Source organism: Hippocampus bargibanti, linkage group LG09 (genome assembly GCF_051943395.1).
Source record: "Hippocampus bargibanti isolate YZ-2025 linkage group LG09, ASM5194339v1, whole genome shotgun sequence".
Taxonomy (NCBI): domain Eukaryota; kingdom Metazoa; phylum Chordata; class Actinopteri; order Syngnathiformes; family Syngnathidae; genus Hippocampus; species Hippocampus bargibanti.
Genome location: NC_142742.1, coordinates 22258743 through 22286026, shown reverse-complemented (window position 1 = coordinate 22286026; position 27284 = coordinate 22258743). Strand labels below are relative to the sequence as shown.

General features: G+C 41.4%; 1 protein-coding gene across 2 annotated transcripts in view; it reads left to right on the top strand.

Annotated features, from left to right (window-relative positions):
* The window catches only part of gphna (gephyrin a), a 94820-nt gene that overhangs the window by 26770 nt on the left and 40766 nt on the right, over positions 1-27284 (top strand). The window contains exons 8-15 of one of the 2 annotated variants that reach the window (XM_089005167.1): positions 5054-5155; positions 7678-7815; positions 12301-12343; positions 12418-12555; positions 12719-12811; positions 13847-13902; positions 20476-20595; positions 20673-20731. In XM_089005167.1, coding sequence (XP_088861293.1) covers positions 5054-5155; positions 7678-7815; positions 12301-12343; positions 12418-12555; positions 12719-12811; positions 13847-13902; positions 20476-20595; positions 20673-20731 — 749 coding nt within the window. The remainder of the gene's footprint in view (positions 1-5053; positions 5156-7677; positions 7816-12300; positions 12344-12417; positions 12556-12718; positions 12812-13846; positions 13903-20475; positions 20596-20672; positions 20732-27284) is intronic. The other variant, XM_089005166.1, reaches the window with a different exon arrangement.

The window sequence follows — 27284 nt, the reverse complement described above, 5'->3', positions numbered from 1 at the left end:
TGTAGCCAAATATTTAAAAACTATCTTAGCGCCGTTGGTTGGCAACGCAGAATATCATGTAGAGAACACCACAGGGTTTGTAGAGAGGATCAAAGACCTCATATTGGAACCTGAGGAAACTTTGGCATCATACGACGTGACTTCGCTCTTTACATCTGTCCCAACCCCAGCAGCTGTCTCAGTGGTGAGGACGAGACTGCTGGCGGATGTTTCTCTGCATGAAAGAACCTAACTGAAACCGGATCACATCTGCCAATTATTGGAAATCTGCCTTAATACTACGTATTTTCAATTTCGGGAGAAATTTTATAAACAAATTCATGGTTGTGCTATGGGCTCACCTGTTTCACCCAGAGTGGCTAATCTTTACATGGAAGAGATGGAGAAACAGGCCCTCACATCCTTCCCGGGGACAAAACCTAGATACTGGTTTAGATATGTGGACGAGACTTTTGTCATAATTAAAAAACACGAAATTCAATCCTTCACAGATCACCTCAACTCTGTAGACATCAACATAAAATTATCTCGTGAGGACATTAAAGAGAACCAACTTGGCTTCTTGTATTTTAAAGTAATTATAAAGAGGTCAGAGCGCTAAAAACAGAAGTCTTTAGGAAGGCTACGCACACTGACCAATACTTACTTTTTGACTCTAACCACCCTTTACAACACAAACTAGGAGTTATCAGAACCCTCCAGCATAGGGCTAAACTAATACCAACTAGCATTGAAGATAGAGAAAAGGAGTCTAAATATATCAGGAGAGCACTCACTAACTGTGGGTACCCTCAGTGGTCATCGATGAGAAGGTTTCTTCAGCCGTCATCTGTACAAAAGTGGTCATTCAACAAATGTCAGAAAGAAAGAATAGCGAACGAAACCAATAATTCTCAGGATTCAAAAAGGAGAGGAGTAGCAGTACCTTACATTGCAGGAGTTTCTGAAATATTACAGCGTCCTTTGGCAACATAAAATTCCAACTTATTTCAAACCGATAAACACGTTAAGGCAAAAATTAGTGCATCCAAAAGATAGGGTACTAAATGAAAAAAAAGTAATGTAGTTTATTCCATGCATTGTAAGAATGAAAATTGTAAAGAGCAGTACATTGGGGAGACTCAACAAATTCTCAAAAAAAAGACTTTATCAACATCGCAGGGATAATACAAGTGGGCCTCAATCGGCAGTACATTTGCACCTAAAAGCTAGCTCATTTGACGACAATGAGGTTAAAATCTTAGCGAAAGAACATAGATGGTTTGAAAGGGGGGTAAAAGAAGCGATTCTTATAAAACAACAAAATCCTTCTTTAAACCGGTCTGGTGGGGTGAGGTTCAATTTGGATCGTTCATACAATAGCCTGCTTAGGTAAAACAGGTTAGGCAACATTCGTTATGCTGATGAGGTGATACCGGTGGGAGTGGAGGAAATAGGCCAGTCGTTAGTCAGGAATGTAGGAACAATCAGTGGGGCCACAGGGAGGGGTCCTCTGCTCCCCCCAACCTGAGAGTAGTGACCTATCATAGCTGTGTCCGGCGCCGCCATGGCTGGACATTAGGGATATATAAATAGGGCCGATACGACCAGTCAGAGTTTAGTTCGCTGACTAAGCCTCTTGGATAGGAGACGAAACGTCCGAAACCTTCAAAATTGTACAGATGACGGCTGAAGAAACCTTCTCATCGATTATTTGTAATGGAAAAAATGGTTTCGGTGTTCGAACAATTCGGTTTTCGAACAGGGTTCTGGAACGGATTATGGTCGAGAACCGAGGTACCACTATTAGAAAGGTGGTCAATCAACATTAATAATCACTGTAAAGAAGCCCCAAATAGGATTTGAGAATGAAACAAAAGTGACGTGAAAATCCAAAATCCCACTGAAGCTCAGGTTTGATTTTTTTCAGGAGGATGTGTTGTACACACTTTACTTTGCCCTGAGAGGGTTGGAACGTTGCACTACTTCACACAGCCCCATCCTCCTGGCATCATTGATTGTATAGAATGGAGATATAACCAATGTCATCACTGTTATCAACACTCTGATTCAGAGTTGCTCTTTGTCGAAATTACTTCAGTAAAAGATAGTGAAAACAATAGATCTGTCACGTCACTTGAGGCTCGAGGGCAGGACTCGAGGGACGACGGAAAGCGGGGAGGTAGGATCCAAAATACACGGCAAGACAGATACTCGGGGACAAAAGTCTTTACTGAGACACGCATGCAAAAGTCACAACAGGATGAGGTAAGTGACGGTAATTGATAAAGGCAGACCTGGCAGCAAGGTAGTCGCGAGCGTAGCTTTCAGAATACTCCGACGGAGACGGTAGTGTGCGATCGGCAAATATAGTCACAAAGCACAATCAAAGGAATGACAAACAGCTGTGGGAACCCAGGTGAGTGATGATGGGAGGGGCCGTCTCTAGGGAGCAGCGGAGGAGGTGACAGGAGGGGCGGGGCGCGCCCAGGACGGCGACGAGATGTGATCAGATCAGAATCAGAAAGCCTTTAATAGTCCCACAATGGGATCCTCTGGTGGCCTCAGTTTTATGTAGTACGATATATGTACAAAAGATTACTCCGCTGGAATCTGGACTACGAACGAGACGAGTCCCACTGTCTTTTCTGTTGCAGGCAAGCTACTGTATTTAAAGGACAACAGACACCATTTTTTTGTTTCCTAACTGACATCAGAAATACGTTTTATAGCATACAAAACACGCAGGCTGATATTTTTAGTCAAATGCAAAAATGCAATAAAAATGATTGAGTGTCCCAAAACTACTTAAAAATCTCCTCGGAGATGGCGAGTTTCAGAAGGTCCCGCCCCATTGTTTGTGATGTCACGCCAGGACGTCTTGCCTTGCTCTAGAATCAAAAGAATGGCTTCAGATTCGGAGGAGATGCTTTCTTGTTACTCATCCAGTTATGAATATGATTCAAATATTTCTGAAGAGGAAAGCATAAATGTTTGCAATCGATTCAAGAAGTCCTCCCGTATCAATTTGAGTCATCAGGACTCCAATGTAGCCAGAAAATGCACAAAATGGCACCCAAGCTCTGTTTGAAATGGGCTGATTTTTCTGCTGGGAATTTGTGTCAACTAGTATCAAATAGTAGTCTTGGTGCAACACATGATTCACCACCGCGTTATTTATGTGTTTTCCTTCTAATTTCGCCATCAACACGGATCAACACGGATCAACACGAAGTTTTCAGACCAAACAAATTACCCGAAATGCATTGTGTGTCGCTTTCTTGGTCAGGGGCCTTCCATACGTGACGTCACTATAGGCATCGTCATCAACTCGAAAACAAGACTTCCTGAATATTCAGCACAAGTTTTAAAACGTAAAATATAACTATATGCCGTGGAATCTTTGTAAAATACGCTCAGTTGAAGTCATTTGAAGTGATTTTACAAATTATGCCCACAACTCGTAGGTGTCGATTGTCCTTTAAGACTGAGTCAACAGTCCTCTGTATTGGTTCCTGCCATGTCGTACACTCAATTTTGCTGAATCAGCCTCATACATATTTGCTGTGGACATGAGGCACATGACACAAATTATTCACCGTTTTGAATATGAACCAGGTTTTTGCCCATTCCTAATTTCATGTCACTTGTCTTCTTTGGCCTATGATTGCTGATAAAATTTCACACACAAAAAGCGCTAGAGAAATTGCACGCTCGCCCTAAAAATATATATATTTGGAATATAGTGTTGCATGATAGCTGATGCTGATATGTCTTGCCTTCCAACTCATATTTTCCTTTTCCTCTAAATTACAAGTCGTTTTTGACCGCATTTCCAAGGCGTCCAATGCACCTGGTGTTATAAGGTTATAATATTGCAAGCTAATATTAGCATTAACAGTTACCTTTTCTTTTCATTTCATTTCATTTTCCGTACCGCTTATTCCTCATTAGGGTCGCGGGGGTTGCTGGACCCTATCTCAGCTGTCTTCGGGTACGAGGCGGGGGACACCCTGAATTGGTTGCCAGCCAATCGCAGGGCACACAAAGACATACAACAGTCACTCTCACACTCACACCTAGGGACAATTTGGAGTGGTCAATCTGCCTGCCATGCATGTTTTTGGAGTGTGGGAGGAAACCGGAGGACCCGGAGAAAACCCACGCGGGTCCGGGGAGAACATGCAAACTCCACACAGGGAGGCCGGACCGGGACGCGAACCGGCGACCTCTGCACTGTGAAGCCGGTGTGCTAACCACTCGACTACCGGGCCGCCCTAACAGTTACCTTTAAAATTGTAAAAATTATGAATGGAATTAAATATTTACCTCATTGTGCAACGTTGTAACCTAACAATTGGCATGTTTGTTGTGAGAGGGATGACCAAAAAAGCCGGGAAGTTGCTCACAGATGATTTGATCTAATACAGAATTCTGGGTCTCAACTCCCTGAAACAGAAAATATTTGTGTGCTTCAAATCAGTAAGAGAGACAAAAAGACATAGACCGAGACTGAGGAGCCTAGATTTAAAAGGTTACTACGTGCATCTTCAAATTTGGCCCACACAAAGAAATCAAGCCCCCCATTTGGTCCTTCCTGGGATCTGGTTCACGTTACTGTTCCCAAGGTATTTCCCGACCTCCAGGTGGGGTGGAAGGTAGATCAAAAGTGGAATCTTGCCGAGTCAGTGTTTGGTCACTTCTTTTCATCTCCGTTGTCCAGCGTTTGGCCATGTTGTCATTTCACACTTCCTTTGTGTGTGACCGCCCTTTTATCTCCTGGCACCTGAAACATGTCTCCAACCAAACACTACATCTTTGGTCTGTTATCTAATACAAGCAAAGCAATATTTATACTGATTAAACTTATATTTTAGTTTATCTTGAGCAATGTTTAACATGGCTAAATAAATTTATCTATTTCCTTCACTGGTATGGATGAATATTTCATCCACCTGATTCATTCAAGTAAAATGAACATGTTGTCAGTATACCCACATCATGTCATTCACCTGTTCACTTCTGCCAACATGTATCTATGTGTGACTCGTGCATGCTTGTCGGTGTCCATCAGACCAGCCATGCTGTGGTCATGGCCAAGGGGGGTCCCTATCTACCTGAGAACACGCCTGCCCCTCCCACTCATTTCACCTGCTCCTGTATCCATGACCATCAGGTGAGGCACCCTCACACTTCCGTCCTTTTCTGTCATTGATCAGCTCATCACAACCTGCCAATTCATATTTCAACAGGCATACATGGTTGACATTTGCAGAACGCTCCAGTACACACAAAGCAACAGTTATTAGACTTCTAAGTTGAGTAAACCAATGGCTCAAAGTATACTTAGGCGTTTATTATAAGTGGCTTTTTACATTTTGACGTATTTAAGGGATTGTGAAATTGCTTTGAAAAACTATACATAAAGAAGCTTCAAGTAAACATGTTTTGTGTGTACCACCTACCTTACCTCTTTCCTCATCAACACCCTTAAAAATATACACAATTATTCATTATTCATTCAATTATTCATTCGTCCTCTTGGGAGAAATAACCCCATCCATCTGTAAATAATAGTTTGATCTAGATTCATGTTGTGTAAAAGTCTGACAATGTTTCGATTGTATGAATTGACCAATGTGAATTACTACATTACACGAGACCCTCAAGGACAATGTTTTCTGCCAGGACAAACCTGAGTGCATCTAAGCCAATGAACAAGCAAATTTTTTGCGGCGGGCCACATTGTACTTCCAGTTTCCTCTCAGGGGCCATTATGAATTTGGGGAAGCCATTACAATGTTGAATCCCCCCTCCACAATTACATATAGACTGCACAACAAATTAATGAATAGCTAGTTATCCTATTTGAAGTAAAAAAAAATAATGACTGTTATTGTGGTTGGTTCAGACTTTAGCAAGCATCATGGAAGTTTGATTTGCTTTCATCGGCTGAATAAAATCATGTGGCCGGCCAGATTTGGCCCTCTGGCCTTGACTTTAACACCTGTGATCTAAGGGAATGATGAAATGAATAGGATTTATGATACAGTATAAAAAGAAAAAACTGCATATTTGCAAGGGACAATTTATTTTATAATTTTAAATTCCTCAGAAAGGTAGGCGAGTTTCCTCAGGGTTCATACCGAATACTGGATGTCAAAGTCTATTCACATGTGACTAGATGGTGACCATCCCAGGCATTTAGTTGTATAATCTGTTCTGGGACTCTGGAAGTGCTTTTGTCTGTCTGATGAAATTATTCAAGTGAGCCATTGTTAAAGACATCTCAACTTGCTGTAGACCCTACCGGTTTTTGCATGTTTTACATCTAATCGTTACCAACCAAGGAGAGCGTCCAGACTTGCATTGTCATTACTGCTTCTTACTTATAATCTGCTCTACATGCACACTGCAAGAATCCAAACAAGGGCGCGGAAAATCCTCCTGGACCCTCCGCACCCTTCCCACCACCTTTTTCCAGCTACTCCTCTCAGGCAGGCGATACCGATCCATGCACACCAAATCCAGCAGACATTTAAACAGCTTCTTCCCCCAAGCCATTAACTCTTTAAACAGTAACCCAAATAGAACTGTATAGTGCAATTTTTTTATGATGATACGAGTGCAGCGTGTTCGACCGGAAACAAATTCCTTGTGTGTTCTACATACTTGGCAATAAAGATGATTCTGATTGTGATGTAGATTTTCAGAAGTGTTGACATTGATAAACGTTTTGCAATTTTGTCTTTACACACCACTTTGTATAAAGTTTGGCGTGATGGTCGCGGTCTCAAAAAGCAGGTAGGCAGGTGTTCGGTTAAAACTTCTTGTCTGTCTTTCCTGGTTCGGGTATTGTCGGGAGTTCACTTGATAAAAATATCAGCAAGTACGATAGATGGTGAACAAAGAACTACTTTATTCTAATGAGACAGAAAAGGCACTTCTCGTCTCGGTGGGACGAAGACATGAGCACACGAGCAAAGAGAGAACAAAGAGACAAAGAGAGCGAGCTCCCGCTCTGACAAGTTTTTAAACATACACAGTGGCGATCTGTTGTCCAATCGGTTACGAACAAGTCGATCTTTCCCGTCCAATCGGTTACGAACAGCTCAGTGTTGGGCGGGTCTCAGACTGGAGTTGGAGCTGTTGTTTCTTTCCAACGACTATTGAACTAATAAGACTGATAATTTTATTTAACTAAATTAGACTGAAATTAAACGTGCACAATTCATAATATATACTAAGCTAAACATGAAAAAACATATGTTTACTTAATCTAAACATGAAATAACGTAATATGTTTACTAATGTGCATAAACACTCTATCAGCAGGAGGCACAGGGTGGACTGAAAATAAAATATATTCACAAAAAAATACTTGACCAGCAGCGAACTCTAAATCAAATATACAAAGTCCCGAAAACCACGAGAAACAAACAAAAGTATATATTTATTCTTGTGGGGGTGCCAAGGCTCTATCATGCGAATCTCTCTTAAGCGCATGATTGCCGTTATTCTCTTTCTTTTTTGTACAATATTATACATGTGTTTAAACTTCAGTCTATATTTGACAAGAGACTAAATCCCAGTTGCATAAATTGTTGCTTCAAATATAAATTGTTACTATGCCGTAAAATCAAAGATTTTTCATGGTGACATGAATAATCTTTGTGTCTCTTCTTTCTTAACCCATAGATTCCGGACTCCATCATTTCTCGAGGTGTTCAGGTGCTTCCTCGAGATTCTGCATCTTTGAGCTCCACCCCTTCTGAGTCACCGCGGGCAACACAGGCAACCTCCCGCCTTTCCACTGCATCATGCCCAACACCTAAGGTACCCACGTATAGTCACTTTAAAACATGAATGTAGATTGTAGAGGCTGTACCGAAGCCGACTCAAGATCTTTTTGGTAAGTTGAGCGAAGCATCTTTTTTTTCAACAATGTCAAAGAAAACTGTTCTATAAGACAAGCAGTGCTAATTTCGAAAAAGAAAAACATGCAAAAGCTTGATGCTGGAATATTTCCAAAGGTCAATATTCCCAAAGGTCACACTTAATGTGTTCTTTCACTGGTGGAAAGCATGGACCGTTTTTTTTTTTTCTTTTATCGTCCAGCTCGCATTTGTTATTTTTCTAATGGTCCCAACCTGAATTTTTAATGACGGGCATGCATTTACATATCAGTTTCTCCGTGTCTACCAGACATATTCTTTTTAAATGTAAAATAACATCATGTTTGTGAAACCTTTTACTCCATGACGTCAACAGTGACCCACTCAAAGCTCTCCGACGCTGGTTTGAACCTCTGTCCTGTTTTTTGCATTATTTAAAAGTAGTACAATGAGCTATACAATCAAAATGTGGTATCTTCTAAAGCGAAAAAAACCCTTCAATCTTAGAACATGCTTATTCGTACTAAACTGTAATATTAGATTGGAATAAACTTGTCTGTTTTATCATTTGTGCTTTCGCTGAAGGTTCATGGCAAAATAAGTCATGCTCTGCTATTTTGAGTGCAGCAATGTCTGAGTTCTTAAAAGCAATATTTTGTGGCAGGGTTGTTCGCGAGTGTAGGAATGCAGAGAGACTACGAGGTAGTGAGTGGTCTCTGCTCTTTCTGTTTGTTGCCGATCACTGGCATACTAAATCTGTTTTGTGAGCACATGTTATGACATTGCTTAACATCAAATTGTAACCAATGTGCATACCCTGTATTGCACTGCTGTTGACCGAAAATCTAGTGATATCACTACATTAGCTGTTGCATATGTATGTGAAAGAGCCACCTCCACCGCCATGACCATCCAATCACAAATTGCTGTTGCATTATGTCATCCAACCATCTGAAGCACTTCATCCTCATGAGTGTCACGGGTGTGCTGGAGCCTATCTCAGCTGTTTTCAGTGCAGCAGTTAGGGTAGCTGTGTTTGTTCAGAATTTTGAAGAGACAAAAATGAGAGGAGTAGCAGTACCTTACATTGCAGGAGTTTCTGAAAAAACTATAGAGAGTCCTTTGGCAACACAAAATTCCTACTTATTTCAAACCGATAAAAACTTTAAAGCAAAAATTAGTGCATCCAAAAGATAGGCTGCCAAGTGAAAAACAAAGTAATGTAGTTTATTCAATACATTGTAAGAATGAAAATTGTAAAGAGCAATACATTGGGGATACTAAACAAATTCTCAAAAAAAGACTTTATCAACATCGCAGGGATAATACTAGTGGGCCTCAATCGGCAGTACAGATGCACCTAAAAGCTTGCAACCACTCATTTAACGACAATGAGGTTAAAATCTTAGCGAAAGAATATAAATGTTCGAAAGGGGAGTAAAAGAAGCTATTTTCATAAAACAGCTAAATCCTTCATTAAACCGGTTTGGTGGGGTGAGGTTCAATTTGGATCGTTCATACAACACACTGCATAGGCAACATAGGATTAGTTATGCTGAGCCCGGCTATATATATATATATATATCACAACCAGGATCTACAGCAGTGATATCGGAATGTCATTCGGGCTGGAGAAATGTAGTCGGATGGTGACTAAGAGAGCCAAGGTAGTCTCACTCTCTGAAGGAACAATGCTAGATATTGAAAACAGCTACAAGTACCTTGGTATACCACAGGCCAATGGCAACCTCGAACTAGCAACAAGGAAAGTGGCTAAGACCAAATACCTCCAGCGGGTGAGCCAAGTCCTCAGAAGCCAGCTCAATGGCAAGACCAAGACCCGGGCAATAAACAGCTATGCCCTGCCAATGATCAGATACCCTGCAGGAATAATAAGGTGGCCAAAGAAAGAGATTCAGACCACGGATGTTAACACCCGAAAACTCCTCACCATGCATGGAGGCTTCCATCCCAAGCACCCTGAGACTGTACACAAGCTGTAAGGAAGGAGGCCGGGGACTAGTGAGTGTGAGAGCCACTGTCCAGGATGAAACATCCAGGCTCCATGAATACATCAAAAAGAAGGCTCCAACGGATGATGTACTCAGAGAATGTCTCAGACAATGGGAAACAGAGGATGAGGTGCGGAAAGAGGGACAATCATGGGAGGAAAAGCCCCTACACGGGATGTACCACCGAACCATAACAGAAGTGGCTGATTTCAAGAAGTCCTATCAGTGGCTAGAGAGGGCTGGCCTAAAGGACAGCACAGAGGCACTCATCCTGGCTGCTCAAGAGCAGGCCCTGAACACCAGAGCCATAGAGGCAGGGATATACCACACCAGACAAGACCCAAGGTGTAGGTTGTGCAAAGAGGCAACCGAGACAATCCAACACATAACTGCAGGGTGTAAGATGCTGACAGGGAAAGCCTACATGGAGCGCCATAACCAGGTGGCTGGCATAGTCTACCGAAACATCTGTGCGGAGTATGGACTGGAAACCCCGAGGTCAAAATGGGAAACACCTCCCAAGGTGGTAGAGAATGATCGAGCAAAGATCCTGTGGGACAGACTGACAAGATGGTAATGGCCAACCAACCAGATATCGTGGTCATAGATAAAGGGGAAAGGAAAGCCGTTGTCGTGGATGTAGTGGTCCCGAGTGATGGAAACATCAGAAAGAAGGAACATGAGAAACTTGAGAAATACCAAGGGCTCAGAGAGGAGCTGGAGAGAGCCTGGAAGGTAAAGGTGACAGTCGTGCCTGTGGTGGTCGGAGCAGTGACCCCCAAACTCGACGAGTGGTTGCAACAGATCCCGGGAACAACATCGGATATCTCGGTCCAGAAAAGCGCAGTGCTGGGAACAGCAAGGATACTGGGAACAACACGGTTTCTGCGCAGAACCCTCAAGCTTCCTGGCCTCTGGTAGAGGACCCGAGCTAAAAAATGGAGGACAGACACCACCCATAAGGGGTGAGGCGAGGATTTATATATATACAGTAAAGTCTCGTTATATCGATATCGGATATATCGATAGTCCCGGTTATATCGATACTATTTCTATGCACGCACGGAGAAAATTACATGCAAACAGGGTCGGATATATCGATAGTCCCGGTTATATCGATATTTTTTCAGACTCCCTTGAATACCGATATAACGAGACTTTACTGTGTATATATATATATACAGTAAAGTCTCATTATATCGATATTCTCGGGAGTTGGAAAAAATGTCGATATAACCGGACTATCGATATATCCGATCCTGCGCCGAACTGCATTAACAAAAGCCGCCAAAAGAGGGCAGCCAAGCGCCATATAAGAAACGGAGCTGGCCATGAGCTCCCATTTTGTGCCTCTTTTTTTTTTTTTTTTTTTTTTTGTTGCCTCAAAATGGCACATATCATTCTTTAATGATTGCAAACATGTATGCTTTAATCTTCAGAACTACAGTGTATTTGAATCATATTCATAACTGGATGTGTAACAAGAAAGCATATTATCCGAATCTAAAGCCATTGTTTGGATTCACAAGCAATGCAAGACGTCTTGGCGTGAAGTCATTTTTATTGGTGTTTTGCATTTGAATAAAAAGTGACATCGGTTGTCCTTTAATACACAGTATGGAATGTTAATAATTTTCAAAATCATCACGCTTCCCCAGACAAAACAAGAAACATTGTTGCAAAAAAACATTGATTTCATATACAGTACAGTGGGCATGTACATAACACAACAGGGAAACTGCAACGCTTACATCTTACTGTATGATGTATACAATTTAAAAAAGTCATAAATCTTCTTCTGCTTCCCGTTTTTACCTTTTAACACAAACACTTCAATCTCGTCTGCTACACACGAGCAAGCGTCTGAAAATGAAAATGGCTCTGCTACACGGGTGCTGGTCACGTAACAAACTCACGTGACCAAGTAAAAAGGAACTTGTGTTTTTAATTCTGAGAACGAATGGTTAATGCCCCTGAAATCACAACACCATGTCGCTGCGAGGATGTCGTTCCACCTCCATTCAGTACATTCACAAAGCTTCTGGGATAGCTGAGACAAAATTGGAAGTCATTGCCAAGGCACATCCGTTCTATGTTACCAGATTAAAATAAATGCACAACATAAATAAAATAACTCTCCCGAATGTTGAGGAGGGTATGTTATGTTCTGGGGCTGCTTTGCTACTTTTGGCACAGACTGTCTTCAATCAATCCAGATACAAGGAAATAATTAACTATGAACTATGAAGGTTGTCCTTCCATATCCATCTTCAACCATCTACTCTGAATCCTTTGTCATGAGACAATAACTTGATTTGTCCCGTAACACATTTAAACATTTGACTTACAGTAGTTCTATGTGATTTAAACACAGATGAACAAAATAATCATTGTCCTTGATTGTCCTTCTCCAGGTCCAGTCCCGATGTGGCAGTAATGAGAACATCCTAAGGGCCAGTAAGTTATTTACACATCACCCATGCAAAACTGTTTTACCGTGCAAAACATTAATCATGTACGTGGATGTTCAGGCCACAGTGCGGTCGACATCAGCAAAGTGGCACGACGTCATCGGATGTCCCCTTTTCCGCTGACCTCAATGGACAAAGCCTTCATCACTGTTTTAGAAATGACTCCCATTCTGGGAATTGAAGTCATTAACTACAGAGGTCAGTGTCCGCCATCGATTGCTTTCTGTGTATCAAATCACACAAATTCGAAACAAAAGTGGTGTAAAGCAGTGAAACTACCCACTACTCCATATGCTGTAGTCTTCTTGCTGGTATGGTTGTAGTGTTGTTAATGATTTTAGAAATGTCCTAATCATTCTAGACGGAATGGGCCGAGTGCTCGCTCAGGACATCTATGCCAAAGACAACCTTCCTCCATTTCCCGCCTCAGTTAAAGACGGCTATGCTGTAAGAGGTAGGCGGTGGGAGGGTTGGTTGAAGCTGATGATTCTTGCATTCAACCCATTCTACATGTGATGTTTTCCTCTTGGCACTCAGTGTTTTAAAGGACAACCGACGCCATCGGACAAGTTGTGTCCATAATTTGTAAAATTACTTCAAATGACTTCTACTGAGCGTATTTTACAAAGATTCCATGACATATAGCTATATTTTACGTTTTAAGACCCGCGCTGAATATTCAGGAAGTCTTGTTTTCGAGTTGATGACGATCCCCAACGTGACGTCACGGAGGCAACGCCCGTGACCGAGAAAGCGACACACAATGCATTTTGGGTACTCTGTTTGGTCTGAAAACATCGTGTTGATCCGTGTTGATGGCAAAATTAGAAGGACAACTACATAAATAACGCAATGGTGAATCGTTGTGTGTCGCAGCCAATTGCGATCACATGCGTGAAGAATGTGTAAATTTACACACGTTCCCAGCGGACAAATCAGCCATTTCCAACAGAGCTTGTGCGCCATCTTGTGCATTTTATGGGCGCTACATTGCAGTGCAGACGGCTCGAATTGATACAGAAGGACTTCTTTAATCGATTGCAAACATTTACGTGTTCCTCTTCAGAACTATTTGAATCATATTCATAACTGGGTGAGTAACAAGAAAGCATCTTCTCCGAATCTGAAGCCATTGTTTTGATTCTAGAGCAAGGCGAAGACATCCTGGCGTGATGTCACGAACAAGAGGGTGGGGACCTTCTGAAACTCGCAATTTCCGGGGTCATTTTGAAGTCGTTTTGGGACACTTTAAGTCATTTTTATTTGTGTTTTTCATTTGACTAAAAATATCAGCCTGCGTGTTTTGGGTATTTTAGATGCTATAAAACGTTTTTCTGATGTCAGTTAGGAAACAAAAAAATGGTGTCGGTTGTCCTTTAAAGATAAGATTTTTCATTGTATGCTCAGCACTGAAAGTCTTTTACGTCACTGTTCAAGGGAGATGCTCTTGTTTTTACAGTTAATTTCATTTGTCATTGTTGTTCTGCAGCTGCCGATGGCCCAGGAGATCGCTTCATCATGGGAGAATCACAGGCTGGACAACAGGTCAGCCCTTATTATTCACTAATTGGTTCAATTCAAACTCGTTCAGTATCATACTAAGTAAACTTTAGCTGAAAGCATGCATACGTCTTGGTAATCAGCTGCTTCACCCCGAACATCTCTTTGCAAATGATTAATGTAAATTAACACTGCAACCACTAAAAGTCAACATAAACCATAATGTAAGCCTCCAGTACGAAACCAAACAGAACACTTGTGCTCGCCTTGACAGTGACTGTCGATCGAAATACTGAAACCTGAACTTTTCCCAAACCATTAAAGGACAACCGACGCCCTCAGACAAGCTGTGTCCATAATTTGTAAAATTACTTCAAATGACTTCTACTGAGCGTATTTTACAAAGATTCCACCGCATATAGCTATATTTTTCGTTTTAAGACTCACGCTGAATATTCATGAAGTCTTGTTTTCGAGTTGATGATGATACATACTGTGACGTCACGGTAGGTATCGTCACTGACCGAGAAAGCGACACACAATGCATTTTGGGTAACTTGTTTGGTCTGAAAACTTCGTGTTAATCCGTGTTGATGGCGAAATTAGAAGGAAAACACATTAATAACGCAATGGTGAATTGTTGTGTGTTGCACCAGGACTACTGTTTGATACTAGCTGACACAAATTCCCAGCAGACCAATCGGCCCATTTCCAACGGAGCTTGTGCGCCATCTTGTGCATTTTCTGGCCGCTACATTGGAGTCCAGATGGCTTGAATTGATACGGAAGGACTTCTTTAATCGATTGCAAACATTTATGCTTTCCTATTCAGAACTATTTGAATAATATTCATAACTGGATGAGTAACAAGGAAGCATCTTCTCTGAATCTGAAGCCATTGTTTTGATTCTAGAGAAAGGCAAGACGTCTTGGCGTGACGTCACGAACAAGGGGGGCGGGACCTTCTGAAACTGAAACTTTCTGAGATCATTTTGAAGTAGTTTTGGGACACTTTAAGTCATTTTTATTGGTGTTTTTCATTTGACTCAAAATATCAGCCTTTAGTATTTTCAGTTTTGGGTATCAGTTTTGGGTATTTTAGATGCTATAAAACCTTTTTATGATTTCAGTTAGGAAACAAAAAAATGGTGTTGGTTGACCTTTAAAGAAGCAAATGGATCATCATGGATCACCGAAGAATATTTGGAATCTAAATCTAATTGTCAGTTTGGGGATCTATTTCTTTTAGTAGGAGTATACTTAATCAATGATCAAACCTATGAATCCCACACCGGATCCGTCGAGGCCCGGGTTAACAACGGCTGCCATTGGTACTGTTGACCTTCAGGGTGCCAGTGGAAAATGGACTACTGTTCGTCGAAGGAGAGGAGGGAGGTGTGCCCGGACGAAAAGAGAGAAATGGAACGCCAAGAGTATAGAACTAAGAGTAGGAACTTTGAATGTAGGAACAATGACAGGTAAAGGTAGAGAGCTGGTTGACATGATGCAGAGAAGGAAGGTAGACATAATGTGTGTCCAGGAGACCAGGTGGAAAGGGAGCAAGGCTAGAAGCTTAGGGTCAGGGTTTAAGTTGTTCTATCATGGTGAAGACAGAAAGAGAAATGGAGTTGGGGTTATCTTAAAAGAGGAGTTTGTTATGAATGTCTTAGAAGTAAAAAGAGTATCAGATAGAATGATGAGTCTGAAGCTAGAAATTGAAGGCGTGATGTTCAATGTTGTTTGTGGGTATGCCCCACAAGTAGGATGTGAGCTGGCGGAGAAGAAGAAATTTTGGTTGGACTTTGATGAAGTCATACAGAACATCCCGAGAAGTGAGAGGGTTGTAATTGGTGGAGACTTCAATGGGCATGTTGGCGCAGGAAACAAAGATGATGAGGAGGTGATGGGCAGGTTTGGACTCCAGATGAGGAACGCTGAAGGACAGATGGTGGTTGACTTTGCTAAGAGAATGCAAATGGCTATTGTGAATACTTTCTTTCAGAAGAGACAGGAATATAGGGTGACCTATAAGAGTGGAGGCAGAAGTACACAGGTAGACTACATTTTGTGTCAACGGCGCCATCTAAAGGAAATCAGTGACTGCAAAGTAGTGGTTGGTGAGAGTGTAGCCAGACAGCATAGGTTGGTGGTGTGTAGGATGACGCTGGCAGTGAGGAAGATGAAGAAACCAAAGGCTGAAGTGAGGACAAAATGGTCGAAGTTGAAAAAGGAAGAGTGTTGCATGGCATTTAGGAAGGAGGTAAGACAAGCACTGGGTGGGCAAGAGGTCTTTGCAGATGACTGGCAAACTACAGCGAACATAATCAGAGACACGGGTCGGAAAGTACTTGGTGTATCGAGTGGAAGAAAGGTAGATAAGGAGACTTGGTGGTGGAATGGGGAGGTGCAGGAGTGTACACAGAGAAGGAGGTTAGCAAAGAAGAAGTGGGACACTGAGAGGACGGACGAGAGTAGACAGCAGTACAAGGAGATGCAGCGCACGGTTAAAGTAAAGGTGGCAAAGGCCAAACAAGAGGCCTATGATGACTTATATGCTCGGCTGGACAGCAAGGATGGTGAGACTGATCTTTACAGGCTGAGAGACAAAGATGGTAAGGACCTGCAGCAGGTTCGGGTGATTAAGGATAGAGATGGCAATGTATTAACAGGTGCCAGTAGTGTGATGGCAAGATGGAAAGAGTACTTTGAAGAATTGATGAATGAGGAACATGAGAAGGAACAAAGAGTAGAAGACGTGACTGTTGTGGACCAAGACGTAGCAAGCATTAGCAAGGATGAAGTGAGGAGGGCGCTGAAGAGGATGAAGGGGGGAAAGACACTCGGGCCTGATGATTTACCAATCGAGGTATGGAAGTGTCTTGGAGAGGTGGCGGTGGTGTTCCTGACTGAGTTGTTAAACAACATCTTAGATGGTGAACAGATGCCTGAAGTATGGAGACGAAGTGTACTCGTGCCATTTTTAAGAACAAAGGAGATGTGCAGAGTTGTACTAATTACAGAGGAATAAAGTTGATGAGCCATACAATGAAACTCTGGGAAAGAGTCGCTGAAGCTAGACTAAGAGCAGAAGTGAACATTTGTGAGCAGCAGTATGGCTTCATGCCAAAAAAAAAAGAGTACGACAGATAAAGGGTTTGCTTTAAGAATGCTGATAGAGAAGTACAGAGAAGGTCAGAAGGAATTGCATTGTGTCTTTGTAGATCTGGAGAAAGCGTACGACAGGGTGCCCAGAGAAGAGCTGTGGCATTGCATGAGGAAGTCTGGAGTGACGGAAAAGTATGTCAGGGCGGTGCAAGACATGTATCATGACTGTAAGACAGTTGTTGGTATGACTGAGGAATTCAAGGTGGAGGTGGGACTCCACCAGGTGTCAGCTCTGAGCCCCTTCTTGTTTGCTATGGTGATGGACAGGCTGACAGACGATGTTAGACAAGAATCTCCTTGGACCATGATGTTTGCAGATGACATTGTGATCTGTAGCGAGAACAGGGACCGGGTGGCGGAGAAACTAGAGATGTGGAGATATGCCCTGGAAAGGAGAGGAATGAAGATCAGTCGCAGCAAGACGGAATATATGTGTGTGAATGAGAGGGATCCAAGTGCAAGAGTGATGCTACAGGAGGAAGAGATAAAGAAGGTGGAGGATTTTAAGTACTTGGGGTCAACTGTCCAGAGCAATGGAGAGTGTGGAAAAGAGGTGAAGAAGCGTGTCCAGGCAGGCTGGAGCAGCTGGAGAAAAATGTCAGGTGTGATGTGCGATAGAAGGGTTTCAGCTAGGATGAAAGGAAAAGTGTATAAAACAGTGGTGAGACCAGCCATGATGTTTGGACTGGAGACAGTGCCACTGAAGAAAAGACAGGTAGCAGAGCTGAAGATGTTGAGGTTTTCTTTGGGAGTGACCAGGTTTGATAGGATCAGGAATGAGTACATTAGAGGGACAACTGATATCAGAGGCTTTGGAGACAAAGTCAGAGAGGCCAGATTGAGATGGTTTGGACATGTCCAGATGAGAGAGACTGACTTTATCGGGAGAAGGATGGTGAGCCTTGAACTGCCAGGCAGGAGACCGAGAGCAAGACCGAAGAGGAGGTTTATGGATGTGGTCAAAGAGGACATGAAGGTAGCTGGTGTGAGAGAAGAGGATGTACAAAACCGGGATAGATGGAGGACATTGATTCGCTGTGGGGAATTCCTGTCTCTGAGGGGAAAAGCCGAAAGGAAAAGAAGAAGAAGATGCTTCTCTTTTGCAGACATGCCCCAAAACAAGTAATGTCACAGTCACTAAGGTGTTGAACTCTCCTCTTTTTATATGCGCGCATGGGGTGCACCTCCCATTAATTGAGAGTGACAAGTTGGCATTTAAAAGAAACATTTTCATTGAAATGGATTGCATGTTATAATCATCAATGTAATGTTTTTGTCATTTCATGTAGTGTCCTATAATGCACGCTTCATGAAGCATTAAAAAAAACCTCCTCTAGTTGACTCTGTTTCGAGACAAGGCACATTTCGTTCGTTACAAAAAATACTGCAACTTATTTTGCAGTGGTCTTTCATCTTTCAACACTTCTTGGACTTTTGGGTTCAATATATGTTTCTTAAAGTTCTGAACTGGTTGCTATCGACCTGTGAAAGTGTTTGTGCCATGACTTTTTCTCCAAGTGATGGATTTCAACTTGCCAATATTGAAATTGATTGTACATTTTGAGCAATGTAAAATATATATTTTTAAAGGAAATTAGGTGTAGCGTTAAAGGACAACTGACACCATTTTTTTGTTTCCTAGCTGACATCAGAAAAACGTTTTATAGCATCAAAAATACCCAAAACATGCAGGATGATATTTTTAGTCAAATGCGAAACACCAATAAAAATGACTTAGTGTCCCAAAACTACTTCAAAATGAGCTCAGAAAGTTTCAGTTTGAGAAGGTCCCGCCCCCTTGTTCGTGGTGTCACACCAAGACGTCTTGCCTTGCTCGAGAATCAAAACAATGGCTTCAGATTCGGAGAAGATGCTTTCTTGTTACTGATCCAGTTATGAATATGATTCAAATAGTTCTGAAGAGGAAAGCATATTAAAGAAGTCCTCCCGTATCAATTCGAGCCGTCTGGACTCCAATGTAGCGTCTCTGAAAATGCACAAGATGGCACACAAGCTCCGTTTGAAATGGGCTGATTTGTCTGCTGAGAATTTGTGTCAACTTAACACCTTCTTTTTGCGTTTTACTGCAGTTGGTAGTCTTGGTGCGACACACGAGTCATCATCGCATTATTTACGTCATTTTCCTTCTAATTTCGCGATCAACATGGTGTTTTCAGATGAAAAAAGTGCCCAAAATGCATTGTCAGAATCAGAACCAGAATCATCTTTATTGCCAAGTATGTAGAACACACAAGGAATTTGTTTCCGGTAGAACACGCTGCACTAGTATTGTCGTCAAAAAAACTGCTAAGTGGCACTATACAGTTCCATTTTGGCTACTGTTGAAAGAGTTAATGGCTTGGGGGAAGAAACTGTTTAAATGTCTGCTGGATTTGGTGCGCATGGAGCGGTAGCGCCTGCCTGAGGGGAGTAGCTGGAAAAGGTGGTGTGCAGGCTGCGGAGGATCCAGTAGGATTTTCCGCACCCTAGTTTGGATTCTTGCAGTGTGCAAGTCCTCGAGATTGGGTAGGGCGGTGCCAATGATTTTTTTCCGCCGTCCTAACTCTCCGTTGAAGTCGGATTTTGTCCATTTTTGTGGCGGCCCCGAACCAAACGGTGATGGAAGTGTGTCACTTTTTGTGTGTCACTTTTTTCGGTGATGGGCGTTCCGAATGTGACGTCACGTCAGGCATCGTCATCAACTCGAAAACAATACTTCCTGAATATTCAGTGTGAGTCTTCAAACGTAAAATCTAGCTATATGTGGTGGAATCTTTGTAAAATGCGCTGAGTTGTCATTTGAAGTGATTTTACAAATTATGGACGCAACTTGTTCGGAGTTGTCGGTTGTCCTTTAAAGTACATTAATATAAATATTTTAGTTTTTGGAGACAAAAGATTCATTTTGTAAAAACACAAACACAACTTAGAATTCATTTTGGACATTAAATTCCAGGACTCCACATCGAGCTTTGCAAGTACCACATGAATCTGCTGTTAAATGTGTAAGATATTCCGTTTTGAACATTTTTAGCACACACATATGCAACCCATCAGTCCATTATACAAGCTAGCTATCTATCCGCCAGCACCTATTTAACATTCAAAGTAAGAGAATGGCTCTTTCATAACACAACATAGCATCGTTCACTTTCTTTGTTCATCCCCTGTAGCTATTTCATGCGATTGTACAACAGCACATATTGCCAGAAGGCTCGAAAAGTAGAACATGACTCGATTGTGTGCTTGAAATAAATAGTCCAGTCACATTATAAATGATTACCTACATTTCTACCACAGCTTTGAACGGCAGGAGCGAGTAACAACAAAAGAAAGGTGTTCTCAGGAGAAGTTTACTTTTTAGCAAAAATATGAAAACTGACTAGATTGTGGCAAATTTTTGCACCACAGTTCAAAGTTGACAGTTCTAATGTGACCTGTGCATCAATTCAGCCCACCCACACAGTGATGCCAGGCCAAGTGATGAGGGTGACCACCGGTGCTCCTATTCCATGTGGTGCTGACGCAGTAGTCCAAGTGGAAGATACAGAACTTTTGAGAGAGTCTGAAGATGTAAGCAAGAAATCAATTTGTGTGTGGGGAATACATGTCTCCTCAAGTATCGTAATATTATCACTGGTGTGTTTCAGGGCACAGAAGAATTAGAAGTGAGGATTATGGTACAGGCTCGGCCAGGACAGGACATCAGGTAAAAAGTAACTATGACATTATGCTGCCAAAATCAATAGAATTGACCAATGAAATCAATGTATTTAATCGTTGACTGGTGTGACTTATTGTCGATAGTATGTCATCTCTTGCTGCTCCTGCTGGGCCTGTATGCTTTGTCTGTGACGCACATATGCGGTAGTGGTCCCATCCCGGATGCATTGAGTGTATTGAGTGTCTGAAACTGTTTTATGAAAAATTGCCTTGTTACAGGTTTGGAGGGATCGCAGCAGAGAAATGACCACAAACAACGACTGTATATATATAAATATGTATTTATTGATAAAACACACAGCAATTTACAGCATTTCCCGATCATGAGTAATTACGCTAGACCAGGGGTGGGCAAACTTTTTGACTCGCATTGGGTTCTAAAATTTGACAGAGGGGCCGGGCCAGGAGCATTTGGAGGGAGTGTTTGGGCCGGAAATACCAAACCTAAAGCATTAAAGGACAACCGACACCGCCGGACAAGTTATGTCCATAATTTATAAAATCACTTCAAATGACTTTGACTGAGCATATTTTACAAAGATTCCACAGCGTATAGCTATAGTTTACGTTCTAAGACTTGCGCTGAATATTCACAAAGTCTTGTTTTCGAGTTGATGACAATCCCCATGTGACGTCACGTTTGGACAATGCATTTTGGGTACTTAGTTTGGTCTGAAAACTTCGTGTTGATCCGTGTTGATGGCGAAATTAGAAGGAAAACACATAAATAACGCCATGGTGAATCGTTGTGCGTTGCACCAAGACAACTATTTGATATTCGCTGACACAAATTCCCAGCTGACAAATCAGCCCATTTCCAATGGAGCTTGGGCACAATCTTCTGCATTTTCTGGGTGCTACATTGCTGTCATTGACGTCTCGAATTGATATGGGAGGACTCCTTGAATCAATTGCAAACATTTATGTTTTCCTCTTCAGAACTATTTGAATAATATTCATAACTGGATGAGTAACAAGAAAACATCTTCTCCGAATCTGAAGCCATTGTTTGTATTCTTGAGCAAGGCAAGACGTCTTGGCGTGACGTCACGAACAAGGGGGTGGGACCTTCTGAAACTGGCCATTTCCGGATTCATTTTGAAGTCATTTTTATTGCTGTTTTTCATTTAACTAAAAATATCAGCCTGCCTGTTTTGGGTATTTTAGATGCTATAAAACGTTTTTCTGATGTCAGTGGGAAACACAAAAAAATGGTGCCGGTTGTCCTTTAAATGTCGTGTGTACACACCTCATAGCACAGTAAGAACCCAATTTATTAACTGTCTTTCAAATGTGAAAAATATCCCTGATCAGTTAATAAATTTGTCTCAAGGAATATGGAGTTTACATGCTATTTCGCAGATACTTGGAGGAGGAAATGGAAATAGATTAAAATAACACTGTGATTTATCAAGATTGCGTCTGTTTTTAATAAGTTTTCATTGAAGGGGCAAAGTTAAAGACATCAACATTTATTGAAAAATGGAATCACTTTCAACATTCAAAACATATTATTCCACAATGAAATATTCAAGCTCAATAATACCTACTTGTGTTAAATTCCGCCAAATCATAGATGGTTTGTCCTGACCGCGCGCTCAACAAACTCCTCACTGACGCCCTCGTCTTCACGCGCAAACAATACACGTGTGCCGTCGCCGAGCACACAGACATAGGCTACCTGCAGTGAAATTTGCATACTCGGCACGGCAGCCTGCTTCTTTCTTCCGGACTTTCGCAAGCGTTATAAAGTCTTGCAATTGCATATAATTTTCCAAAATAGATGCACAGAACCTCAGCCCAGAAGAAAGATTCAAAAGAAGCTAACAACATATGTGACGCTACAAAACGTACGTAAATTTACATTAAACCGTGACTGTAACTTATGAAAGGGGCTTAGTGGCTCGTAGGAAGCAATGCAAACGTTGCATTGTGCACCACAATGACAATCGACTACTGCAGCAAAATCTAACCATGCACATTTACCGTAAATTAAGCAAGGTAGCATTTGTAGTTGGTACATTCTTGATTTAAAAAAAAGCTTTATACTTTGTTTGTTTTTTAATGTGATTACTTGTCTCATTGTGCTTCAAGTTGTGAAAAATGGGGCAGGCAACTTTTCAGTTATCTGCCCTGTTGTCCGCTAATTTTTTTTCATGAGTTTCAGACAATGTTTTTACTATAATTTGGGCAGGTTCGGCGGGCCAGATTAAAAAGCCTAATGGGCCGTATGTGGCCCGCGGGCCGTCGTTTGCCCACGCCTGCGCTAGAAACAAACTGTCACCTCTATGCCCCCACTTAAAGACTCCAACATCACGGTTAAGATCCAGAATAGTATACCTTACCGTTGACAGAGGGGGGAGAGCCGGCAAAAACACCCCGGTAGAGTAATCTGGACTGGAAAACCCAAAGCTGGACACTCGTGCACAGTTCACAGCAGACTCTAACCAATATTGAGGAAACCCCCATCTTATAGACCCAACTCACGCGAGAACAAGTGGCCAGTTTGTCCTCGCTAGATATGAGTCATTTCTCCCCCCTCGCTCAGCCTTGAGACCAGGTGCTCAAAAAAAAACCATGTTGTGTATGATACATTGTCGGGCATATGAGAAAATGAGCAATTCATACAGGAAAATACAAAACATAGATAAGTGCGGAACAAGCATTAAAACAAGTGGTACCAGGTGTTCATGATCAGAGTGAAAGAAATACAGAAAATGGGAAAAAAAAATTATAACCATATGGGTCAGCTCAGGACACCAATACAAATTTCTTCCTTCAGAAACTCATAACAAAGATTACGTGGACACCAGGGCAGACAACTCTGAAAAGTTTCCTGCCCGGCCATAATGTTGCCTGCCCCATTTTTCACAACTTGAAACACAATAAGATGACTTATCGCAAAAAAAAAAAAAAAAAACATTGACTGTGCCAACCACAAATTCTCCTTTGCTTAATTTATGGTAAATATCCCTTGCTGATGATTTTGGTCCAGTTTGTCGTTGCACTATTCGTCATTTTGCATCAGGAAATGTTTGCGTTGCGTCGTCTACAAGCCACGTGAACTGCTCTTTCCACGATGCTTTTAATAATGATACATCGATTTCTAAGCGCCTTTCAAAACTCTCAAGGACACTTTACAGTCACGGGATAATGTACGTTTATGTTTTGTAGCGTCATAAATTTTGTTAGCTTCTTCTGAATCTTTCTTCTGGGGCTGAGGTTCTGTGCATCTACTTTGGAAAATGATGTGCAAATGCACGACATTATAACGCTCGGGAAAGTCCAGAAGCAGGAAGCAGGCTTCTGATTGGCCGCCGTGCCGAGTATGCAAATTGCCAAACGAACCCAAATTCCAACATTTTCAAACCGAACACAGATTTCGAAATCGGAATAATTTATTCCGATTTCGAAAAAATTTTGTTCAAACGTTTGCTTTATTGAATAAAGCAATTGTTTGATTAGAAAAAAAAAAAATATATATATATATATATATATATACAGTAAAGTCTCGTTATATCGATATCGGATATATCGATAGTCCCGGTTATATCGATACTATTTCTATGCACGCACGGAGAAAATTACATGCAAACAGGGTCGGATATATCGATAGTCCCGGTTATATCGATATTTTTTCGGGGGAGTCCGAAAAAATATCGATATAACCGGGACTATCGATATATCCGATCCTGCGCCGAACTGCATTAAACAAAAGCCGCCAAAAGAGGGCAGCCAAGCGCCATATAAGAAACGGAGCTGGCCATGAGCTCCCTTTTTTTTTGGGTGAGAGATGTTCACCCAATGTTGCCTCAAAATGGCACATATAATTCTTTAATGATTGTAAACATGTATGCTTTAATCTTCAGAACGACAGTGTATTTGAAACATATTTGTTGGGTTATTTTTTATCGTTCGCCCTTGGTTCATTGCTTCGACGGGTGTTGATGGAGATCGATGGTTAAATCATCAGGGAGCCAGGACTTGAACAGAAAGTTGATTTAATTTGGAGAGCACGGGCATTGTGGTGCGGACGGAGGAGGGAGCGCATGGAGAGAGAGACGAACGGCCTGCAGGAGTATTTATGCGGCACATAGCAATGACGCGACAGGATGTGACGTAATAAAAATGCGACATCGTGTAAAGGAAGGCAGGATATGACATACGAGGAAGTTCAAAATGTAAACAAAGATTACAGAGCGATGTTTAGAGATGTTTGTATGGCGAATTACCCTAACAATATTCATAACTGGATGTGTAACAAGAAAGCATATTATCCGAATCTGAAGCCATTGTTTGGATTCACAAGCAATGCAAGACGTCTTGGCGTGAAGTCATTTTTATTTGCATTTGAATAAAAAGTGACATCGGCTGTCCTTTAATACACAGTATGGAATGTTAATAATTTTCAAAATCATCGCGCTTCAGAAGACAAAACAAGAAACATTGTTGCAAAAAACAATTGCATTCATATACAGTACAGTGGGTATGTACATAACACAACAGGGAAACTGCAACGCTTACATCTTACTGTATTATGTATACAATTTAAAAAAGTCATCAATCTTCTTCTGCTTCCCATTTTTACCTTTTAACACAAACACTTCAATCTCGTCTGCTACACACGAGCTAGCGTCTGAAAATGAAAATGGCTCTGCTACACGGGTGCTGGGCACGTAACCAAGTCACCTGACCAAGTCGACCAATGGCGCGACTGATGGCGTGACACGTAACCAAGACACGTGACCAAGTTGACCAATGGCGCGACCGATGGCGTGTCACGTGACAAAGTCACACAACCAAGTCGACCAATAGCGCGACCGATGGCGGCTCATGTGACCGAGTCGACCAATGGCGCGACCGATGGCGGCTCACGTAACAAGACACGTGACCAAGTTGACCAATGGCGCGACGGATATATCGATATAAACAACAAAAATGGCCGGCGGGGGATGAAAAGGAGCACCCTAATAACCGGATTCTCGTAATAACCGGGTATGTACTAAACGGTACTAATTATACATAAAAAGACTAGAAATGTGCAATGGAAATGAAAATAGTATCGTAATAAGCGGGACTATCGATATAACGAGACTTTACTGTATATATATATATATATATATATATATATATATATATATATATATATATATATACACACACACATATATATATATATATATATATATATATATATATATATATATATATATCGATATAACGAGACTTTACTGTATGTATATATATATATATATATATATATATATATATATATATATATATATATATATATATATATATATATATATATATACAGTAAAGTCTCGTTATATCGATATCGGATATATCGATAGTCCCGGTTATATCGATACTATTTCTATGCACGCACGGAGAAAATTACATGCAAACAGGGTCGGATATATCGATAGTCCCGGTTATATCGATATTTTTTCGGACTCCCTTGAATATCGATATAACGAGACTTTACTGTATATACAGTAAAGTCTCGTATATTTTTTCTGACTCCCTTGAATATCGATATAACGAGACTTTACTGTTTATACAGTAAAGTCTCGTTATATCGATATTCAAGGGAGTCCGAAAAAATATCGATATAACCGGGACTATCGATATATCCCACCCTGTTTGCATGTAATTTTCTCCGTGCGTGCATAGAAATAGTATCGATATAACCGGGACTATCGATATATCCGATATCGATATAACGAGACTTTACTATATATATATATATATATATATATATATATATATATATATATATATATATATATATATATATATAGTGATATCATGAGAGGCTAGCTCTCAGCGGGACAGGACAAGAAGTGCAATGGACGACAGGTTTGGATACAAACAAAGGTTTTAATCAATGGTTTCAGGGGGAACTCACAAGCAACAAAGGTTTGAATAGTGTCTCTTCCAATACTTGAATCAAAATAAAGTGTCTTCTGAGGTAAAACTGAAGATGGAGTTCTTTTCCCTGAGTCTCTAGGTCTCAGCCCTCTTGACGTCCTCCTCATGTAGCCTAGCCACCTTAGCAAGGTCCAAATCCAGTGTCCTGTCGTGTGGGCCCGACTGGCAATGAGTTCCACGCAGCAATCAACTTCTTCACCGAGCACAGCAATCGACCTTGTCTTTCCCCAAGCTCCACACTCAGAGGCTCTCTGCCTTAAGAGCCTTGCCTGCCAATCCCACCCTGATCAGCTGCAGGTGTGTGGTTTTAATTGCTGCCTTCCACCAGATGGGGCCAAGACTCTCTCTGGGTGGAGCCATCTTAGGGGGATGTATTTGCCCTCCAGGACACAGTGACATCACAATATATATATATATATATATATATATATATATATATATATATACATTTTTTTTTTTCTTGAAGAAGTTGTCTGCCACCCGGGCGGAGACATTTTGTAAGTTGTACGCCCGACATAAAAGTTGCACGCCCCGGGCATCCGGGCAGACGTTATTTCAGACACTGCAAATATGCTTTATGCACAACAAACAGCATAGATTACATT